At 45.7% G+C, this 23,866-nt stretch overlaps 1 protein-coding gene across 1 annotated transcript in view; it reads right to left on the reverse strand.

Moving 5' to 3' along the window:
• The window catches only part of LOC120062067 (storkhead-box protein 2-like), a 68,784-nt gene that overhangs the window by 15,452 nt on the left and 29,466 nt on the right, over positions 1–23,866 (reverse strand). Inside the window, exon 2 of the mRNA XM_039011874.1 lies at positions 4,337–4,489. Coding sequence (XP_038867802.1) covers positions 4,337–4,489 — 153 coding nt within the window. The remainder of the gene's footprint in view (positions 1–4,336; positions 4,490–23,866) is intronic.

The following is a 23,866-nucleotide window of genomic DNA, read 5'->3' on the forward strand; positions in this document are numbered from 1 at the left end:
GGGACAGGTTATGGTGGTGTGTAAGTTGAGGGGACAGGTTATGGTGGTGTGTAAGTTGAGGGGACAGGTTATGGTGGTGTGTAAGTTGAGGGGACAGGTTATGGTGGTGTGTAAGTTGAGGGGACTGGTTATGGTGGTGTGTAAGTTGAGGGGACTGGTTATTGTGGTGCAAGTTGAGGGGACAGGTTATGGTGGTGTGTAAGTTGAGGGGACAGGTTATGGTGGTGTGTAAGTTGAGAGGACTGGTTATGGTGGTGTGTAAGTTGAGGGGACAGGTTATGGTGGTGTGTAAGTTGAGGGGACTGGTTATGGTGGTGTGTAAGTTGAAGGGATAGGTTATTGTGGTGCAAGTTGAGGGGACAGGTTATGGTGGTGTGTAAGTTGAGGGGACAGGTTATGGTGGTGTGTAAATTGAGAGGACAGGTTATGGTGGTGCGTAAGTTGAGGGGACTGGTTATTGTGGTGCGTAAGTTGAGGGGACTGGTTATTGTGGTGCGTAAGTTGAGGGGACTGGTTATTGTGGTGCGTAAGTTGAGGGGACAGGTTATTGTGGTGCAAGTTGAGGGGACTGGTTATTGTGGTGCGTAAGTTGAGGGGACTGGTTATTGTGGTGCGTAAGTTGAGGGGACTGGTTATTGTGGTGCGTAAGTTCAGGGGACTGGTTATTGTGGTGCGTAAGTTGAGGGGACTGGTTATTGTGGTGCGTAAGTTGAGGGGACAGGTTATTGTGGTGCAAGTTGAGGGGACAGGTTATGGTGGTGTGTAAGTTGAGGGGACTGGTTATTGTGGTGCGTAAGTTGAGGGGACAGGTTATTGTGGTGCAAGTTGAGGGGACAGGTTATGGTGGTGTGTAAATTGAAGGGACAGGTTATGGTGGTGTGTAAATTGAAGGGACAGGTTATGGTGGTGTGTAAATTGAAGGGACAGGTTATGGTGGTGTGTAAATTGATAAACTGGCCAGCAGGCAGACAGACCGTTACCCGTCTACACATATGTCTGTATGATAGATCAGCCTTAGGGGTTGAGGTTGCCTGCCATTACATCATACGGTTTTAGTTGCCGACCAAAGTGACGCAACTTCCTCTTATTCCTCTGAAGATAGGAAGGAAGCCCTGTTCTTGTGACTCAAGTGTCTGAATGGAGGGGTAGTAACAGAGGAATAAGGGTGCATCTCAAAAGGCAACTCTTTTCCCTATTTCAAAATAGTACACTGAAGTGAATAAGGTGCTGTTTGGGACACTACCCATGTCTGCTTGACATTGACAAAACATGACATTTGCCATTATGAAGCGGTACTTAAACTCCCCTACATAAACCTTTGTACCTCTGTGTCTAGGATGCCAGCACACAGTCACGCACACACCTGAGCTGAGGGTCCAAACTGAATCATAAAGCGGGATGGGCCATAAAGCGGGTTGGAGGGATGGGCCATAAAGCGGGTTGGAGGGATAGGCCATAAAGCGGGTTGGAGGGATGGGCCATAAAGCGGGTTGGAGGGATGGGCCATAAAGCGGGTTGGAGGGAGGGGCCATAAAGCGGGTTGGAGGGAGGGGCCATAAAGCGGGTTGGAGGGAGGGGCCATAAAGCGGGTTGGAGGGAGGGGCCATAAAGCGGGTTGGAGGGAGGGGCCATAAAGCGGGTTGGAGGGAGGGGCCATAATGGCTAAATAAAATAAAAAACGTGCAGGAGAGAAAGAGACAGAGAGAGGGAGGACTGAGACGGAGTTAACAGCTAACTAGATTAGCTCCTCCTCATTTTAATCCTCCCAGCACTGGCTCTGACCTTCCAGCGGGGGGGGGGGGAGAAGAGAGAAAGGGAGAAAGAGGGAGAGAGCGAGAGAGACTGTCTGGGGGGGGCGTAGGGTGCTGGAACACAAGGTACTTACTCAGCACAGAGGCGGGGACTAGGGAAGGGAGGGGAGAGGGGCCTGATTGGATGGTCAAGGAGGAGGCAGATGGGCTAGCGGCTTATTCAGCACGGGACCCAATATTCTGAACGTTGCAGAATGTAATATATAGAATAAATAAACACAATATGCCATCACACCATTGGTGGAAGATCTGCTGAATGGGCAGCTGTGAAGGGTCAAGGTGTTGCCCTACTAACAATGTCTGCATGACCTTTGTGTTCCAGTGTCAAGCTGGCGTGGATCATGTTTAGGTTCATCAGGGTATACAAAACAGAGCATACCAAGAGATTAGGGGAGCCTCCCGCTTAAATCTTCAGTCCTACACATCCACTGTTATCACTTCATATCTGCCCAGAGATGCAGTCATGTGCAACAATTAAGTGCGGGCAATTCAATTACCTCAGCGTGCATCACATGCTTTAGTTTCCAGTGATACATAGAGAGGTGGGCTCGGTTGAACCAGGCCCGGCATTAAACAGTCACAGTTCTGTCCCAAGTAGGCTAGTCCCCATCTGTAACAACCTTCCCCACTGACCTTTCCATAATATCATCTGGAGCAGACTGAGGGTACGTCGCAAATTGAACCCTATTTCCTATTTAGTACACACTATTTGTATTTTTACCCCCAATTTCATGATATCCAATTGGTAGTTACAGTCTTGTCCCATCGCTGTAACTCCCGTACGAACTCGGGAGAGGCGAAAGTCGAGAGACAAGAGTCCTCCGAAACACGATCCTGCCAAGCCGCACTGCTTCTTGACACACTGCTCACTTAACCCGGAAGCCAGCCGCACCAATGTGTCGGAGGAAACACCGTACACCTGGCGACCACAGTCAGCTTGCATGCACCCGGCCCCACACAAGGAGTCGCTAGAGTGCGATGGGACAAGGACATCCCAGCCGGCCAAACCTGGACGACGCTGGGCCAATTGTGCGCCGCCTTATGGGTCTCCCGGTCGCGGCCGGCTGCGACACAGCCCGGCATCGAACCCAGATCTGTAGTGTAGCCTCTAGCACTGCGGTGCAGAGCCTTAGACCGCTGTGTCCCCCAGCACACACTACTATGAACCCCATGGGCTCTATGAACCCTATGGGCTCTATGAACCCTGTGGGCTCTATGAACCCTGTGGGCTCTATGAACCCTGTGGGCTCTATGAACCCTGTGGGCCCTATGAACCCTGTGGGCCCTATGAACCCTGTGGGCCCTATGAACCCTATGGGCTCTATGAACCCTATGGGCTCTATGAACCCTGTGGGCTCTATGAACCCTGTGGGCTCTATGAACCCTGTGAACCTTATGGGCCCTGTGAACCCTATGGGCCCTATGAACCCTGTGGGCCCTATGAACCCTGTGGGCCCTATGAACCCTGTGGGCCCTATGAACCCTATGGGCCCTGTGAACCCCATTGGCCCTATGAACCATATGGGCCCCATGAACCAATGTGTAAAGTAGTGCACTATATACTGTAGGGAATAGGGTGCCATTTGGGACACAGATTGAAGAGTGAATACCCTTGCTTGCATGGAGCGCATTCATTTGACCCCCAGTACTTTTGTCTGTATAATAGACATACAGGATAACTAAGGGAAAAAGCAGATCAATATTTGCTATAGGACTGTACATGCTACTACAGCGTGATTTAGCCTAGTTTGAATGAGAACAGAAAACAACATCTTTTAAAGTATTTTTGAGCTTAAATAACCAGATAGGCCTAATACCGGACTGTATTCCATTTTATTTAGGTGCTAATAGTTATCAACTATTGAACTGCTTTACTAGCTATTTCATGAGAAATGGCAGTATTATCGCAAGTGTAATGGAAAACTATAGGCTAACCCGTTATAAAAATGACACTTCACAATACAACACTGACTGTTGTGAACTTCATCTCACTAAGCTCTTCTCCGAGCTAGCTTTCCATGATTATAATAATCGTTAGCATTTTACGATGGTAAGGTAAAAACAGGCCAAACTCCTGATTAAGTTTCCACGTGTACTGTCAGCTGTGGAACAGATGTATCCCTCGTCACACAGCCTCAACTTTTCATCAGCCCCTACACCCATGATTTAATATCCATGGTTGTGTGAGATTTGTTTTAATTTGTATATGCTAGCAATATAACTCCTCTCAGGTTACATAAAGATGTCTCTGGCTGAGGAAGAGCTGCTCCATTTAGTAGGCTCCATCTGGTGACATCCAGAAAATGTGAGGAAATGAATTCAGACAGAGCACTAAATGACCCAGAGTTGTTCCAGTGGTCAGGAAACGCTCCTGGCTTTAATGACACACACAGCTGCAGGGGTTAGGGTTACGGCGGTGCAGCGGTGCCTTTATGTGTGCTACCTGGGGAGGTTGAGAACTTAGCAGGATAAACATTTCTGCTGTTCGCTGTAACATATAGACACTGACGTTGTATTGTTGTTACCTGGGAAACATGTTGCCAGGTGTTCTGTCAGGGCCTCCTGGGTGACAGGCTTGCGGGCGGAGTTCATGGCCGAAATGGCCAGGCACAGCACCTCCCCCAGAGGGATGAACTGTGACTGGCTGATGGGAGACATGCTGATGGGAGACACATCACCTGAGAGAGGAGGGAAGGAAGCACAGAGGTCACACAATCAATCAATCACATTTCTTTTATAGACATTTTTATATCAGCAGTTGTCACAAAGTGCTTTCCAGTTACCCAGCCTTGACTCCAGAGAGCAAGCAGAGGCAGAAGCACAGTGACAAGGAACAATTCCCTAGACGGATGGAACCTAGAGAGGAACCAGGCTCAGAGGGGTGGTCAAACTACAGTACCAGGTCAAACACACAGTTCCATGTAAATATCACAAAACATTGAGTTCACTGAAAATGTCGATGGAACAGCTCCAATAGAAAAAGAAAAGAAAAATGGTCAAGTTTCAAATGTGCCCTGGTCAAAAGTAGTACGCTATATCGGGATTATAAGGCAGGGAATTACTAGAGACCTCACCATGCCATTCAATATTGTGATTGATTGCTTACTTTTTACCATTGGACTATGTCGCTGCAGAGGGACAAACGAGACCAATGAGAAACCGAAATAAAAATAAAGAAATACAAGTCTTGAAAACATGTTGGCTCCCCATTTAGAGAGAAGATGGAGAACAAGCCATAAAATGAGAAATAGCGGAGTTTTGGCACAGGTACAGCTGACTAGCACTAGCTAACATTACGTTTTTTAAAGAACCGATACTTGAAGTCAGTATTAATATAAAATCATAAAAAGTAATATTGCGATACTTCACTGTATCAACCCACCCCCCATCACTAATATGGAATATTGCGATACTTCACCGTATCGACCCCCCATCACTAATGGGGAATATTGGGTGAGGGGGAGCTGCTGGCTTTGTCTAGTTCTGGGGTGAGGGTGGCAAGGGGGAGGCTGCTGGCTTTGTCTAGTTCTGGGGTGAGGGTGGGTGAGGGGGAGGCTGCTGGCTTTGTCTAGTTCTGGGGTGAGGGTGGCAAGGGGGAGGCTGCTGGCTTTGTCTAGTTGTGGGGTGAAGTTGGGTGAGGGGGAGGGGGAGCTGCTGGTTTTGTCTAGTTCTGGGGTGAGGTTGGGTGAGGGGGAGCTGCTGGCTTTGTCTAGTTCTGGGGTGAGGGTGGCAAGGGGGAGGCTGCTGGCTTTGTCTAGTTCTGGGGTGAGGGTGGGTGAGGGGGAGGCTGCTGGCTTTGTCTAGTTCTGGGGTGAGGGTGGCAAGGGGGAGGCTGCTGGCTTTGTCTAGTTGTGGGGTGAAGTTGGGTGAGGGGGAGGGGGAGCTGCTGGTTTTGTCTAGTTCTGGGGTGAGGTTGGGTGAGGGGGAGGCTGCTGGCTTTGTCTAGTTCTGGGGTGAGGGCGGCGAGGACGGGCTGCTGGCTTTGTCTAGTTCTGGGGTGAGGGTGGCAAGGGGGAGGCTGCTGGCTTTGTCTAGTTGTGGGGTGAGGTTGGGTGAGGGGGAGGCTGCTGGCTTTGTCTAGTTCTGGGGTGAGGGCGGCGAGGGGGGGCTGCTGGCTTTGTCTAGTTCTGGGGTGAGGTTGGGTGAGGGGGAGGCTGCTGGCTTTGTCTAGTTTTGGGGTGAGGGTGGTGAGGGGGAGGCTGCTGGCTTTGTCTAGTTGTGGGGTGAAGTTGTGGGAGGGGGAGCTGCTGGCTTTGTCTAGTTCTGGGGTGAGGGTGGCAAGGGGGAGGCTGCTGGCTTTGTCTAGTTGTGGGGTGAAGTTGGGTGAGGGGGAGGCTGGTTCAGAAAGGTCAGAAGGGCAATAAGTGAGCAGTAGTAGGTCCTGGCTCCCTCCCATCACTCCTTTCCTTGACACTGCCTATGGGGGGCCAGCAGAGAGAAAGGAAGGCCCTGCGTGTGGGGGGCCAGCAGAGAGAAGGGAAGGCCCTGCCTGTGGGGGACCAGCAGAGAGAAGGGAAGGCCCTGCCTGTGGGGGGCCAGCAGAGAGAAGGGAAGGCCCTGCCTGTGGGGGGCCAGCAGAGAGAAGGGAAGGCCGTGCTGGACAATACTAAGAAGGCAAAGTAAGGACAAAAATTTGAGTAGAAATCCACTAGTATCCAGGCTGCGTCCGAAATGACACCCTATTCCCTATATGGTAACCTATATAGGGAATAGGGTGACATTTGGAACAAATGCCCAGTCTAAGAAGAGGGAGCTAGGCTAGACAATTAACCTGAGCAGTGTGTGACGATGCTAAACACAGTGAGTCCAGACGCTGGCCTGACATGTACCAAATTAAATTTTGTTGGTCACATGCGCCGAATACAAAAAGTGTAGACCTTACAGTAAAATGCTTCCCTACAGGCCCTAACCAACAATGCAGTTAAGAAAAATAACTTAAGAATATATTTACAAAATAAAAGGTAAAAAATATATATTTTTTAAATAAAAGTAATGAGGCTATATACAGAGGTAATTGAGGTAATATGTATATGTAGGTAGAGGTAAAGTGACTATGCATAGATAATAAACAGAGAGTAACAGTAGCGTAAAAATGGGGTGGTCAATGCAAATAGTCTGGGTAGCCATTTGATTAGATGTTCAGGAGTCTTATGGCTTGGGGATAGAAGCTGTTAAGAAGCCTTTTGGACCTAGACTTGGCGCTCTGGTACCCCTTGCCATGCAGTACCAGAGAGAACAGTCTATGACTAGGGTGGCTGGGGTCTTGGGAAATATTTAGGGCCTTCTTCTGACACCGCCTAGTATAGAGGTCCCTCTGTAGAGCCTTGCGGTCGGAGGCCGAGCTGTTGCCATACCAGGCGATGATGCAACCAGTCAGGAAGCTCTCGAAGGTGCAGCTGTAGAAATTTTTGAGGATCTAAGGACCCATGCCAAATCGTTTCAGTCTCTGAGAGGGAATAGGCATTGTCGTGCCCTCTTCACGACTGTCTTGGTGTGCTTGGACCATGATAGTTTGTTGGTGATATTCCCAAGGAACTTGAAGCTCTCAACCTACTCCACTACAGCCCCATCGATGAGAATGGAGGTGTGCTCGGCCCTCCTTTCCTGTAGTCCATGATCATCTCCTTTGTCTTGATCACTGCCAGTTCCCTGACCTCCTCCCTATAAGCTGTCTCATTGTTGTCGGTGATCAGGCCTACCAGTGTCATCGACAAACTGAATGATGGTGTTGGAGTCGTGCTTGGTCATGCAGTCATGGGTGAACAGGGAGTACAGGAGGGGACTGAGCACGCACCCCTGAGGGGCTCCAGTGTTGAGGATCAGCGTGGCAGAAGTGTTGTGCCTACCCTTACCACCCTGGAGTCGGCCCGTCAGGGAGTCCAGGATCCAGTTGCAGAGGGAGGTGTTTAGTCCCAGGGTCCTTAGCTTAGTGATGAGCTTTGAGGGCACTATGGTGTTGAACGCTGAGCTGTAGTCAATGAATAGCATTCTCACGTTGGTGTTCCTTTAGTCCAGGTGGTAAAGGGCAGTGTGGATTGCATCATCTGTGGATCTGTTGGGGCGGTATGCAAATTGGAGTGGGTCTAGGGTTTCTGGGATAATGGTATTGATGTGAGCCATTACCAGCCTTTCAAAGCACTTCATGGCTACAGACGTGAGTGCTACGGGTCGGTAGTCATTTAGGCAGGTTACCTTGGTGTTCTTGGGCACAGGGACTATGATGGTCTGCTTGAAACATTTAGGTATTACAGACTCAGTCAGGGACAGGTTGAAAATGTCATTGAAGACACTTGCCAGTTGGTCAGCGCATGCTCGGAGTACACGTCCTGGTAATCCGTCTGGCCCTGCGGCCTTGTGAATGTTGACCTGTTTAAAGGTCTTACTCACATCGGCTACAGAGAGTGTGATCACACAGTCATCCGGAACAGCTGGTGCTCTCATGCATGCTTCTGTGTTGCTTGCCTCGAAGCGTGCATAGAAGTCATTTAGCTCGTCTGGTAGGCTCGTCTCACTGGGGAGCTCGCGGCTGTGCTTCCCTTTGTAGTCCGTATTAGCCCTGCCACATCTGACGAGCGTCAGAGCCGGTGTAGTAGGATTCAATCTTAATCCTGTATTGACGCTTTGGCTGTTTGATGGTTCGACTGAGGGCATAGCGGGATTTCTTATAAGCGTCCGGGTTAGAGTCCCGCACCTTGCTTTTGGTTGGGGTATGTACGTACGTACGGTCACTGTGGGGACGACTTCATCGATGCACTTATTGATCAAGCCGGTGACTGAGGTGGAATACTCAATGCCATCCGATGAATCCTGGAACATATTCCAGTCTGTGCTAGCAAAACAGTCCTGTAGCTTAGCATCTACGTCATCTGAACACTTCCGTATTGAGCGAGTCAATGGTACTTCCTGCTTTCGTTTTTGCTTGTAAGCAGGAATCAGGAGGATAGAGTTATGGTCAGATTTGCCAAATGGAGGGCGAGGGAGAGCTTTGTACACGTCTCTGTGGACTAGGGTTTTTTCCCCCTCTGGTTGCACATGTAACACGCTGGTAGAAATGAGGTAAAATGTATTTAAGTTAACCTGCATAAAAGTCCCTGTCCACTATCTATTGAGAGATTATGCAAAACACAGCTTGTTCTTCTGTAGGAGGGCAACTCACACCACAGCATCATAACAGGGTAGAACAGGGCTAATGCAAGCCAAGCACTGATGTGTCCCAAATGACACCCTACACCATTTAGAAAACAGGGTACCATTTGGGACCCAGATCTAATCTCAGGTGGTATGCATGGAGGATGGCAATCCTAATTTCACTTTGGGTGTAACATAGCCTAACTCATGACAATAAATACCAAGGCAAACATTACTGTTAAGTCATAAAAAGGTGAACAATCCAGATCCTGCTTGAATATCCTGTTGAGCCGGATGTTGGGAATGTAAACCAGTGAAATGGTTATAAACCATGAACCACAAACCACCAAAAAACCAACAGGCTGAGCTGAGGTCACATCAGACGATATACTCTCCTGGCTGACAAACACCATGTCGAACTTAGGTCCTCAGGCATCAGCCAGATGCTATACAGTATGGTGACTGATATAGTACACACACACACACACACACACACACACACACACACACACACACACACACACACACACACACACACACACACACACACACACACACAGCAGGAGAGTTATATGGAAAATAAGATTCCTTATACTTGTCTTTTGGGAAGACAGCAATAAGAAACACTATATATACAAAAGTATGTGGACACCCCTTCAAATTTGTTTTTTGTATTAGTGTATTCCGCTATTTCAGCCACACCCGTTGCTGACAGGTGTATAAAATCAAGCACACAGCCATGCAATCTCCATTAGGGCTGGGCGATATATGCACGGCCGGTTTGGGTTTTTACTTTACCTTCTTTAACGGTATTTGAATGTTTGGTTTGTTAAATGTGATACGCCGTGTGTAACGTCCATTTTTATAGTTTACTCTGCTACTTGAGTCATCCCTCTCGCTCTCTCTCTCCACACTGCTTTCCACACAGACCTAGTCCCGCCCCCTGTCACTCAAGGAGCGCATGTTGCTGTTGCTTGACCACTCGACACTTTCGTTCAGTCTGCATGGTCAATGCAGCACATGCAACAATGTAGTTTCCACTTTGATCTTAATATAAATCCACAAGCGTTCTATAATTACAATATTAGTTTGTTTCTTACATCTGCAAACAGCTAGTTTGTATTTTCATAGCAAGTTAAGCTAAATCGTGTTAGCCACTAATGTAAATCGCTAGCAAATCAGCATGTTGTTTGTGCAACAGTATCTTCCAAATCAAAGAGGAATAGGCGAATCATGAATATGTGAGCTATATGAATAAAGATTTAATGTAACCAAAGATTATAGGGTCCCCTAGGAAACACTGAACATCACTTTGGTTCCTACCCTGTCACAATAACTTGTCCATGGCATTTTAATTCGTTGTCATGTCAAACAACAATGTACTAATAATAAACATTCTATTTCCACGATTCCAAAAGTGTTTTGATCTAAATCACAATTGCAACATTTGGTTAAAAATAAGGCCTAGTATTTTTGCACATGTCGTGGCAGTGTGGAAATGATCTCAAATGAGTGCAGGAAATTATTTTAGGTTGAATTGAACACTATACCACCAAGATACCACACTATACCACTTCTTTAAAAAAGAAGTTACAGGTCTGTGAGAGCCAGAAATCTTACTTGTTTGTAGGTGACCAAATACTTATTTTCCACCATAATTTGCAAATAAATTCATTAAAAATCCTACAATGTGATTTTCTGGATTTTTTTCCCTCATTTTGTCTGTCATAGTTGAAGTGTACCTATGATGTAAATTACAGGCCTCTCTCATCTTTTTAAGTGGGAGAACTTGCACAATTGGTGGCTGACTAAATACTTTTTTGCCCCACTGTATGTGTTGCCACCCTAGGGTCATGCACTACTCATGAAGCAAATTTAGAACTTTTAATCAACAACATCAAATACCGACAAATTCCGTCATACCGTAAAAAATTGAAAAATTCCATATATATATGATATGATATTTTGGCCATATCGCCCAGCCCTAATCTCCATAGAAAAACCCACTGTGCTTTGGCAAAGTGGGTGGGGTTATATCCTTCCTGTTTGGCCCTGTCCGGGGGTATCATCGGATGGGGCCACAGTGTCTCCTGACCCCTCCTGTCTCAGCCTCCAGTATTTATGCTGCAGTAGTTTGTGTCGGGGGGCTAGGGCCAGTTGGTTATATCTGGAGTACTTCTCCTGTCTTATCCAGTGTCCTGTGTGAATTTAAGTATGCTCTCTCTAATTCTCTCCTTCTCTCTCTCGGAGGACCTGAGCCCTAGGACCATACGTCAGGACTACTGGGCATGATGACTCCTTGCTGTCCCCAGTCCACCTGGCCTTGCTGCTGTCCCAGTTTCAACTGTTCTGCCTGCAGTTATGGAACCCCTACCTGTCCCAGACCTGCTGTTTTCAACTCTTAATGATCGGCTATGAAAAGCCAACTGACATTTATTCCTGATTATTATTTGACCATGCTTGTCATTTATGAACATTTTGAACATCTTGGCCATGTTCTGTTATAATCTCCACCCGGCACAGCCAGAAGAGGACTGGCCACCCCTCATAGCCTGGTTCCTCTCTAGGTTTCTTCCTAGGTTTTGGCCTTTCTAGGGAGTTTTTCCTAGCCACCGTGCTTCTACACCTGCATTGCTTGCTGTTTGGGGTTTTAGGCTGGGTTTCTGTACAGCACTTCGAGATATTAGCTGATGTACGAAGGGCTATATAAAATAAACTTGATTGATTGATTGAAAAACATTGGTAGTAGAATGTTCTTACTGAAGAGCTCAGTGACTTTCAACGTGCCACCGTCATAGGATGCCACCTTTTCAACAAGTCAATTCGTCAAATTTCTGCCCTGCTAGTGCTGCCCCGGTCAACTGTAAGTGCTGTTATTGTGAGGTGGAAACATTTACGAGCGACAATGGCTCAGCCGCAAAGTGGTAGGCCTCACAAGCTCACAGAACAGGACTGCTGAGTGCTGAAGTGCATAAACATTGTCTGTCCTTGGTCGCAACACTTACTACCCAGTTTCAAACTGCCTCTGGAAGCAACGTCAGCACAAAAACTGTTGGTCGGGAGCTTCATGAAATGGGTTTCCATGGCCGAACAGCCAATTGCAATGCCAAGCATTGGCTGGAGTGGTGTAATGCTCGCCGCCATTGGACTCTGGAGCAGTGCAAATGAGTTCTCTGGAGTGACACATCACGCTTCACCACCTGGCAGTCCGACAGACGAATCTGGGTTTGGCGGATGCCAGTATAATGCTACCTGCCCCAATGCATAGTACCAACTGTAAAGTTAGGTTGGAATAATGGTCTAGGCCTATTTTTCATGGTTCGGGCTAGGTTCCCTTAGTTCCAGTGAAGTGAAATCTTAACGCTACAGCATACAATGACATTCTAGATGAATCTGTGCTTTCAACTTTGTGGCAACAGTTTGGGGAAGGCCCTTTCCTGTTTCAGCATGACAATGCCCCCGTTCACAAAGCGAGGTCCATACAGAAATGGTTTGTCGAGTTCAGTGTGGAAGAATTTGACTGGCCTGAGCAGAGACCTGATCTCAACCCCATCGAACACCTTTGGTATGATTTGGAACGCCGACTGCGAGCCAGGCCTAATTGCCCAACATCAGTGCCAGACCTCACTAATGGTCTTGTGGCTGAATGGAAGCAAGTCCCCGCAGCAATGTTCCAACATCTAGTGGAAAGTCTTCCCAGAAGAGTAGCAGCAAAAGGGGGACCAACTCCATATTAATGCACATGATTTTGGAATGAGATGTTCAATGAGCAGGTGTCCACATACTTTTGGTAATGTAGTGTACGTACACTGACACCAACACACACACACCACATAGGCTGCTGCTACTGTCCATTCTCTTTCCTTTTTTCCTAGTCACTTTACCCCTACCTTAAGTTGAAGTCGGAAGTTTACATACACCGTTGCAAAATACATTTTAACTCAGTTTGACAATTCCTGACATTTAATCCTAGTAAGATTTCCCCGTCTTAGGTCGGTTAGGATCACCACTTTATTTTAAGAAAGTGAAATATCATAATAGTAGAGAGAATGATTTATTTCAACTTTTATTTCTTTCATCGTATTCCCAGTGGGTCAGAAGTTTACATACACTCAATTAGTATTTGGTAGCATTGCATTTACATCGTTTAACTTCTAGTTCCTCCCGGATCCGGGAGCACCCCCACCAGTAAAAAAGCTGACTAGCATAGCCTAGCATAGCGTCACAAGTAAATACTAGCATCTAAATATCATTAAATCACAAGTCCAAGACACCAGATGAAAGATACACATCTTGTGAATCCAGACATCATTTCTGATTTTTAAAATGTTTTACAGGGAAGACACAATATGTAAATCTATTAGCTAACCACGTTAGCAAAAGACACCATTTTTTTTACTCCACCAGTTTTTTACTCCATCAGTAGCTATCACAAATTCGACCAAATAAAGATATAAATAGCCACTAACCAAGAAACAAATTCATCAGATGACAGTCTGATAACATATTTATTGTATAGCATATGTTTTGTTAGAAAAATTTGCATATTTCAGGTATAAATCATAGTTTACCATTGCAGCCACCATCACAACTCGACTAGAATAACTACAGAGAGCAACGTGTATTACCTAATTACTCATCATAAAACATTTCTTAAAAATACACAGTGTACAGCAATTGAAAGACACAGATCTTGTGAATCCAGACAATATTTCAGATTTTCTAAGTGTTTTACAGCGAAAACACAATATAGCGTTATATTAGCTTAGCACATGTGCAAACATCACCCCAGCATTGATTCAAGGCAAAAAGAGCGATAACGTATAAACCACCAAAATATATTAATTTTTTCACTAACCTTCTCAGAATTCTTCAGATGACAGTCCTATAACATCATATTACACAATGCATATAGAGTTTGTTCGAAAATGTGCATATTTAGCGGCACAAATCGTGGTTATACAATGAGAAAAGTAGCAAAGCTGCCCAGAAAATGGCAGGAGAAATCTTTGAAGAGGCACCTAATCTAATCAGTAACTATTCCAAAACTTGACTAAAAAATACAGGTTGGACAGCAATTGAAAGACAAATTAGTTCTTAATGCAATCGCTGAATTACATTTTTAAAATTAACGTTACTTCAAGCATACAGCGTGCGCTAAAGCGAGACCGCACCATAATTCATGGCGGAATTATTATCTGACATTTGTCAACATAAGTACGAATTAACAGCATAAAGACTGCTTACTATTAGCTGAGCTTCCATCAGAATCTTGGGCAAGGTGTCCTTTCTCCAGAACAATCGTCTTTGGGTTGAAAGATGTCCTCTTGTCCGGTCGAAATAGCCGCTAATGTTAGCCGCCAACTGGAGTGGTGTCCAACTCGTGAAAGCGCATGGCAAAGAAATCCCAGAAAATCGCAATAAACTGCTATAAACTGCTATAAGTCGGTTTAAATTAACTACCTTATGATGTCTTTAACACCTATAACGAATAAAAACATGACCGGAGATATAGAACTACTAAAACGAAAGCGTTTGCAGGACGCCATTGTGATGTCTTCATGCGTCAAGCGCACTGTTGAAAAGGACGGTCCTTCCGCTCCAGGGTCTTATATAAGGTCCCAGATTGCGCAATCCACTCCATTCAAATTCTCCCCGCTTACTGACATCTAGAGGAAGACGTATGCAGTGCATGTAGCCCCATAGCTTGCATGGGGACTTATAAACTGACCCTAGAACAGGGATCTCGATTTCTGAAATCTCACTCCCTGACAGGAAAAGTGCTGCAGAATGAGTTCTGTTTCACTCAGAGAAATAATTCAAACGGTTTTAGAAACTAGAGAGTGTTTTCTATCCAATAGTAATAATAATATGCATATTGTACGAGCAAGAATTGAGTACGAGGCAGTTTAATTTGGGAACACATTTTTCCAAAGTCGAAATAGCACCCCCCATAGGCTCAAGAGGTTAACTTGGGTCAAACGTTTCGGGTAGCCTTCCACAAGCTCCCCACAATAAGTTGGGTGGATTTTGGCCCATTCCTCCTGACAGAGCAGGTGTAACTGAGTCAGGTTTGTAGGCCTCCTTGCTCACACATGCTTTTTCAGTTCTGCCCACAACTTTTCTATAGGATTGAGGTCAGTGCTTTGTGATGGCCACTCCCATACCTGGACTATGTTGTCCTTAAGCCATTTTGACACAACTTTGGAAGTATGCTTGGGGTCATTGTGCATTTGCGACCAAGCTTTAACTTCCTGACTGATGTCTTGAGATGGTGCTTCAATATATCCACATCATTTTCCTTTCCTCATGATGCCATCTATTTTGTGAAGTGCACCAGTCCCTCCTGCAGCAAAGCACCCCCACAACATGATGCTGCCACCCCCGTGCTTCACGGTTGGGATGGTGTTCTTCGACTTGCAAGCCTCCCCCTTTTTCCTCCAAACATGACGATGGTCATTATGGCCAAACAGTTCTATTTTTGTTTCATCAGACCAGAGGACATTTCTCCAAAAAGTACGATCTTTGTCCCCATGTGCAGTTGCAAACCGTAGTCTGGCTTTTTTATGGCTGTTTTGGAGCAGTGACTTCTTCCTTGCTGAGCAGCCTTTCAGGTTATGTCGATATTGGACTCATTTTACTGTGGATATAGATACTTTTGTACCTGTTTCCTCCAGCATCTTCACAAGGTCTTTTGCTGTTGTTCTGGGATTGATTTGCACTTTTCGCACCAAAGTACGTTAATCTCTAGGAGACAGAACGAGTCTCCTTCCTGAGCGGTATTACGGCTGCGTGGTCCCATGGTGTTTATACTTGCGTACTATTGTTTGTACAGATGAACGTGGTACCTTCAGGCGTTTGGAAATTGCTCCCAAGGATGAACCAGACTTGTGGAGGTCTACAATTTTTTCCTGAGGTCTTGGCTGATTTCTTTTGATTTTCCCATGATGTCAAGCAAAGAGGCACTGAGTTTAAAGGTAGACCTTGAAATATATCCACAGGTACACCTCCAATTGACTCAAATGATGTCAATTAGCCTTTCAGAAGCTTCTAAAGCCATGACATCATTTTCTGGAATTTTCTGAGCTGTTTAAAGGCACAGTCAACTAAGTGTATGTAAACGTCTGACTTCAACTCTATATGTACATAGCTACCTCCCTCTATATAGCTACGTTACTACCTGGTACTCCCTGTATATAGCCACGTTACTACCTGGTACTCCCTGTATATAGCCATGTCATTACCTGGTACTCCCTGTATATAGCCATGTCACTACCTGGTACTTCCTGTATATAGCCATGTTACTACCTGGTACGTCCTGTATATAGCCATGTTACTACCTAGTACTCCTTGTATATAGCCATGGTACTACCTGGTACTTCTTGTATATAGCCATGTTATTACCTGGTACTCCCTGTATATAGCCATGTTACTACCTGGTACTCCCTGTATATAGCCATGTTACTACCTGGTACTCCCTGTATATAGCCATGTTATTACCTGGTACTCCTTGTATATAGCCATGTTATTACATGGTACTCCTTGTATATAGCCATGTTACTACCTGGTACGTCCTGTATATAGCCATGTTATTACCTGGTACTCCTTGTATATAGCCATGTTATTACATGGTACTCCTTGTATATAGCCATGTTACTACCTGGTACGTCCTGTATATAGCCATGTTACTACCTAGTACTCCTTGTATATAGCCATGGTATTACCTGGTACTTCCTGTATATAGCCATGTTACTACCTGGTACTTCTTGTATATAGCCATGTTACTACCTGGTACTTCCTGTATATAGCCATGTTACTACCTGGTACTTCCGGTATATAGCCATGTTACTACCTGGTACTTCCTGTATATAGCCATGTTACTACCTGGTACGTCCTGTATATAGCCATGTTACAACCTGGTACGTCCTGTATATAGCCATGTTACTACCTAGTACTCCTTGTATATAGCCATGGTACTACCTGGTACTTCTTGTATATAGCCATGTTATTACCTGGTACTCCCTGTATATAGCCATGTTACTACCTGGTACTCCCTGTATATAGCCATGTTATTACCTGGTACTCCTTGTATATAGCCATGTTATTACATGGTACTCCTTGTATATAGCCATGTTACTACCTGGTACGTCCTGTATATAGCCATGTTATTACCTGGTACTCCTTGTATATAGCCATGTTATTACATGGTACTCCTTGTATATAGCCATGTTACTACCTGGTACGTCCTGTATATAGCCATGTTACTACCTAGTACTCCTTGTATATAGCCATGGTACTACCTGGTACTTCCTGTATATAGCCATGTTACTACCTGGTACTTCTTGTATATAGCCATGTTACTACCTGGTACTTCCTGTATATAGCCATGTTACTACCTGGTACTTCCTGTATATAGCCATGTTACTACCTGGTACGTCCTGTATATAGCCATGTTACAACCTGGTACGTCCTGTATATAGCCATGTTACTACCTAGTACTCCTTGTATATAGCCATGTTATTACATGGTACTCCTTGTATATAGCCATGTTACTACCTGGTACGTCCTGTATATAGCCATGTTACTACCTAGTACTCCTTGTATATAGCCATGGTACTACCTGGTACTTCCTGTATATAGCCATGTTACTACCTGGTACTTCTTGTATATAGCCATGTTACTACCTGGTACTTCCTGTATATAGCCATGTTACTACCTGGTACTTCCGGTATATAGCCATGTTACTACCTGGTACTTCCTGTATATAGCCATGTTACTACCTGGTACGTCCTGTATATAGCCATGTTACAACCTGGTACGTCATGTATATAGCCATGTTACTACCTAGTACTCCTTGTATATAGCCATGTTATTACATGGTACTCCTTGTATATAGCCATGTTACTACCTGGTACGTCCTGTATATAGCCATGTTACTACCTAGTACTCCTTGTATATAGCCATGGTACTACCTGGTACTTCCTGTATATAGCCATGTTACTACCTAGTACTCCTTGTATATAGCCATGGTACTACCTGGTACTTCCTGTATATAGCCATGTTACTACCTGGTACTTCCTGTATATAGCCATGTTACTACCTGGTACTCCCTGTATATAGCCATGTTACTACCTGGTACTCCCTGTATATAGCCATGTTACTACCTGGTACTTCCGGTATATAGCCATGTTACTACCTGGTACTTCCGGTATATAGCCATGTTACTACCTGGTACTTCCTGTATATAGCCATGTTACTACCTGGTACGTCCTGTATATAGCCATGTTACAACCTGGTACGTCCTGTATATAGCCATGTTACTACCTAGTACTCCTTGTATATAGCCATGGTACTACCTGGTACTTCTTGTATATAGCCATGTTATTACCTGGTACTCCCTGTATATAGCCATGTTATTACCTGGTACTCCTTGTATATAGCCATGTTATTACATGGTACTCCTTGTATATAGCCATGTTACTACCTGGTACGTCCTGTATATAGCCATGTTATTACCTGGTACTCCTTGTATATAGCCATGTTATTACATGGTACTCCTTGTATATAGCCATGTTACTACCTGGTACGTCCTGTATATAGCCATGTTACTACCTAGTACTCCTTGTATATAGCCATGGTACTACCTGGTACTTCCTGTATATAGCCATGTTACTACCTGGTACTTCTTGTATATAGCCATGTTACTACCTGGTACTTCCTGTATATAGCCATGTTACTACCTGGTACTTCTTGTATATAGCCATGTTACTACCTGGTACTTCCTGTATATAGCCATGTTACTACCTGGTACTTCCGGTATATAGCCATGTTACTACCTGGTACTTCCTGTATATAGCCATGTTACTACCTGGTACGTCCTGTATATAGCCATGTTACAACCTGGTACGTCCTGTATATAGCCATGTTACTACCTAGTACTCTTTGTATATAGCCATGTTATTACATGGTACTCCTTGTATATAGCCATGTTACTACCTGGTACGTCCTGTATATAGCCATGTTACTACCTAGTACTCCTTGTATATAGCCATGGTACTACCTGGTACTTCCTGTATATAGCCATGTTACTACCTAGTACTCCTTGTATATAGCCATGGTACTACCTGGTACTTCCTGTATATAGCCATGTTACTACCTGGTACTCCCTGTATATAGCCATGTTACTACCTGGTACTCCCTGTATATAGCCATGTTACTACCTGGTACTTCATGTATATAGCCATGTTACTTTTACTTGTTATTGTTATTGTTAATCACTCTATTTGTTTCTCATGTCATTACTTAAATTTAGCATTTTATTTCTTATCTTAACTCTGCATTGTTGGAAAAGGATTCGTAAGAAAGCGTTTCACTTTTAGTCTGCACCTGTGTTTACGAAGCATGTGACAATGTGATATTCTGAGTTGATCTTGCGGAGCCTCGGAGCTGATGGGGAGTGGAGGAATTGACCTCATTCCCATATACCCATATGTATTGAGAGAGAGAGAAATACAGATTGAGAAATACAGAGAGAGAGGATGGCTGAAGAAATCAACTAGGGGCTGTCACATCTCCCCTGCTGCCTGCCTGCAGCCTGTCTCCCTCCCTCCCTGACTGCCTGTCTCCGTGCCTGCCTGTCTCCCTGCTGCAGTGTCACGGCGAGCACAGATAAAAGGGGGTTGTTTCAGGAGGAGAGGAGTGAAAGAGAGGGAGCGATTGGGAGGGGAAGAGAGAGAGATCACAGCTGCAAAGACCTAGTGGGAACAGATTCAGCCAACAAATGTGCAGCCCTCCTTCCCATGAAGAGGGTGACCCTACTACCCCCATCCCCCAACACACACATACAGCAACTCCACACGTATTAAGTGGAAGAGCATGCCTTTATGAAAGACGAGCTGCGTACAAATGGAGCGTGACAATCCAGAGAAAAGAGAGAAAGCCTTGAGACGCCTGCTTAGAAAGAGAGTGAAAGAAAGACAGACAGAAAGAGAGACAGAAAGACAGACAGCATAAAGTGGAGCATTACAAGCAGTATGCTAGTGACCCTGGGCTTTGCCATTGGTACAGTATTTTATTTCAAGAAACTAGCTCAGCTAGTATCAGTGAAGCCATTTTAACTATCTGAGAGATTGGTTGTATTCTACCACTGTAAGGACAGAATAGTGTTAACATATATTGTTACAATTATTGAACTACAGTACTTGATTGTGTATCTGTTAGAGCAGAGCTGGTTTTCTACAGAGCTGTTGTTCCCTCCATTAACATGGAAGCTGTCCTCTGGGAGACAGAGGAGAGTAGGAACTCCTGCCTGCTGCAGTGGTAGTAAACAATTCACACAGCCAGTGTCCTTTGTCCACGCACCTCCTGCTTAACCCCACCCCCTTCTTTTGTGATTCATTCCGGCAAAGCTATGCTACACAATCTAAAGCAGGAAAAACGGTAGAGAGGGTGAGAGAGAGAGATGGAGAGATAGAGGAATGAGATGGGCAGTACCTTGGCTGATTCCGTTGACTCCTCCGCTTTAATCCAAACCGATTCAGAGGCAGCTCTTTTAGCTGCAGCCTTCAGACTCAATGAGCATTCACTCAAGGGCCTTACCCAGCATGCTCCACTCCACACAAAGACAAGGGGGTGTGACCAATCACGTCTTGCTTCAGTATGCACTCTGCTTTTTCCCTCCTTCCCTCTCTCTCTCTGCTCCCTCCCTCCTTCTGTGCTCCCTCCCTCTCTCTGTTCCCTCCCTCCCTCCTTCTCTGTGCTCCCTCCCTCTCTGTCTGTGCTCCCCCTCCTTCTCTCTCTGTCCCCCCCCTCCCTGTCTATCTGTTCCCTCCCTCCCTCTCTGTTCCCTCCCCCTCTCTCTCTCTGTGCTCCCTCCCTCTCTGTCTCTCTGTGCTCCCTCCCTCTCTGTCTCTATGTGCTCCCCCTCTCTCTGTTCCCTCCCTCCCTCCCTCCTTCCTTCCCTGTTCCCTCCCTCCTTCCTTCCCTGTTCCCTCCCTCCCTCCCTCTCTGTTCCCTCCCTCCCTCCCTCCCTCTCTCTCTGTTCCCTCCCTCCTTCTCTGTTCCCTCCCTCCCTCTCTGTCTCTCTGTGCTCCCTCTCTGTCTCTCTGTGCTCCCTCTCTGTCTCTCTGTGCTCCCTCCCTCTCTGTCTCTCTGTGCTCCCTCCCTCTCTGTCTCTCTGTGCTCCCTCCCTCTCTGTGCTCCCTCCCTCTCTGTCTCTCTGTGCTCCCTCCCTCTCTGTCTCTCTGTGCTCCCTCCCTCTCTGTCTCTCTGTTCCCCCCTCTCTGTCTCTCTGTTCCCCCCTCTCTCTGCTCCCACACTCCCTCCCCCCTCTCTCTGCTCCCGCCCTCTCTCTCTCCTAGCTCCCTCCTCTTAATGCCCACTGACATACAAGCTTGTGGGCGGCCTGCCGAAAGCGTTGTTATGGCAACGCATCCCCAGTTGCGCCCAATGCCTGTTCTGCAAGCTTTTTCTCCCTCCCCCCTCTATCCCTCTCCCTCTATATCTCTCCATCTCTCTCCCTCCTCTCCAATGAAAACTTAAGTGCTGCTCACTGCAGGTTGGGCTCAGAAGCACGTCCAGTCATGTGTCAGATAAAATGGGTGATCTGCTGCTCTCCTCTCCACACAGCTCTCTCTCTCTCTGTGAGGGGGGATTCTCTGTGACCCAATTAGAAAAGGACAGCCCAGATAGCTCAATTTCAGGAGGCTTGCAGTCAAATCCAAGATATAGGGCAGTTTTTTTTTGTATAAGCAAATAAAAGGGTATTTACTGAACACAATGTTATGTAGTCGATACACAATGTGTCACTATGACTATGTGCCTGGCCTTCTCGTGCTGCCAAGGAAGTAGGTCTCCATTGGCACATATGTAGTGGAGAACTTGATATAAACCTGCTGAGTGGGTGAGAGAAGGGTGAGAGTGGAGGAGGTGTGGGGTGTGAGAGGAGGAGATGTGGGGTTAAGAGGGGAGGTGGCATTATATGTGAGTGGGGGAGGGTGGACATTCATTGGGGCCTCCTGTGTCTCACAAAAGGGCCCCCGACAAAAAAAAATATTGGTTGACTGATTCGTCAATCGATTGGTCGAAATTGAAAAACTTGTATTTTTCCATATATAGACACACCCTATGTTTCAATAAAATCAACTATATGTAGGCTACTGGGCTTGTCTGATGCTTTAAGCACTGCCGTAAAAAAATAAGACACAGAGGGAGTCAGAGATCATTATAGCCTAAGCAGAAAAATAAATTAAAAACTGTTCCCGACCCAACCCTTCTCCTGCAGCTGCCCTTTCGTTCCGTTGCTGGTAATAGGCTATACACCAGCGGTCGGCAACCGTTTACATTTGCAGTGCCAAGTTATGGTACCATTTCCACTGTTCTGCGTGCCAGTTACGATTTTCATATTCACATTTTCGTGGAGCAGTTTAATTTAATTTATAATAAAAAGTCTTCATATCTAAAAATCAATGTCATGTGGTTAATCAAAATTATTTCTAAATTAAAATGATACAAATATAAAAGTAACTTCTATTGCCATTGGCAATATGTAATAATAACCTACATAAAGCCAACAAATAAAAACATTGCAGCCTGCAAGTCGAAAATATTCTGATAAAAATAAATATCCTATGATTCACAGTGGTTATGCATGGCCTGTTTTTAACCTTTATTTAACTAGGCAAGTCAGTTAAGAACAAATTCTCATTTTCAATGATGGCCTAGGAACAGTGGGTTAACTGCCTTGTTCTGAGGCAGAAAGACAGATTTTTACCTTGTCAGCTCGGGGATTCGATCTTGCAACCTTTCGGATACTAGTCCAATGCTCTAACCACTAGGCTACCTGCCGCCCCAGGAAACTTGGTCTGGCCCAAAGGTCATGCTAGCAGACTTGCAACATTGTATAAAATATTCTGGGCCCTAAGAGTTTCCTGTGCCGGACAGACACATTTTTCTGCGCAAGGGATAAGAAGTAATCAGGTAGGCCTATTTTATGAGCATGACATTTTCTTCCCCTTTCATGCTGAATGGTTATGTAAAAGTGAGAGAGCTGGAAAGATGTTTATAATAGGCTACGTTAAGGAACTATGGTCATTCTCAATGGATGTAAAAACAGACTGTTTACTTGCTGTTTGAGGCAAAGAAAAAAAGTGTGTGTATATATTTTTTTTTTACCCCCAATTTCGTGGTATCCAATTGGGCCAGACAGTCTTGTCCCATTGCTGCAACTCCCTCGGGAGAGGCGAAGGTCAAGAGCAATGCGTCCTCCAAAACACTACCCTGCCAAGCTGCACTGCTTCTTGACACACTGCTTGCTTATCCGGGAAGCCAGCCGCACCAATGTGTCGGAGGGACCACCGTCCAGCTGGCGATCTTAGTCAGTGCGCATGCGCCCGGACCGCCACAAGGAGTCGCTAGAGTGCGAAGGGACAAGGACATCTCGGCCAATCAAACCCTCCCCTAACCCGGATTGACGTTGGGCCAATTGTGTGACGCCTCATGGGTCTCACGGTTGCGGCCGGCTGCAACACAGCCCGGGATCGAACCCGGGTCTGTAGTAACGCCTCTAGCACTGCGATGCAGAGCCTTAGACCACTGCGCCACTCGGGAGGACAGAAAAAAATACTTTGAGAAGCTCCACAGTGGTGGTGAGTTAAGACAATCAGAAATAGTATCAGATCCCCAAATGGGAACATTTATAGGCCTACATTTGCACGTAGGCCAGGTAGCCTAGGCCTACTTCTATGCGTAATCAGGTACGTGTCCTTACACAAGATTGACAGGAACGCGCCAAACAAAAGACAATTAATAAATTGATAACTCGTAAATGGAATGAAATAATAAACCAAAATTTTTCTCGCAAGTGTAGCCTAGGTTGTGCGCTCTGCAAACAACGTGTCCACTCCTACAATGACAACGGTGAGACTGTA

The sequence above is a fragment of the Salvelinus namaycush genome, chromosome 17 (assembly GCF_016432855.1).
Source record: "Salvelinus namaycush isolate Seneca chromosome 17, SaNama_1.0, whole genome shotgun sequence".
NCBI classification, from domain to species: Eukaryota; Metazoa; Chordata; class Actinopteri; order Salmoniformes; family Salmonidae; genus Salvelinus; species Salvelinus namaycush.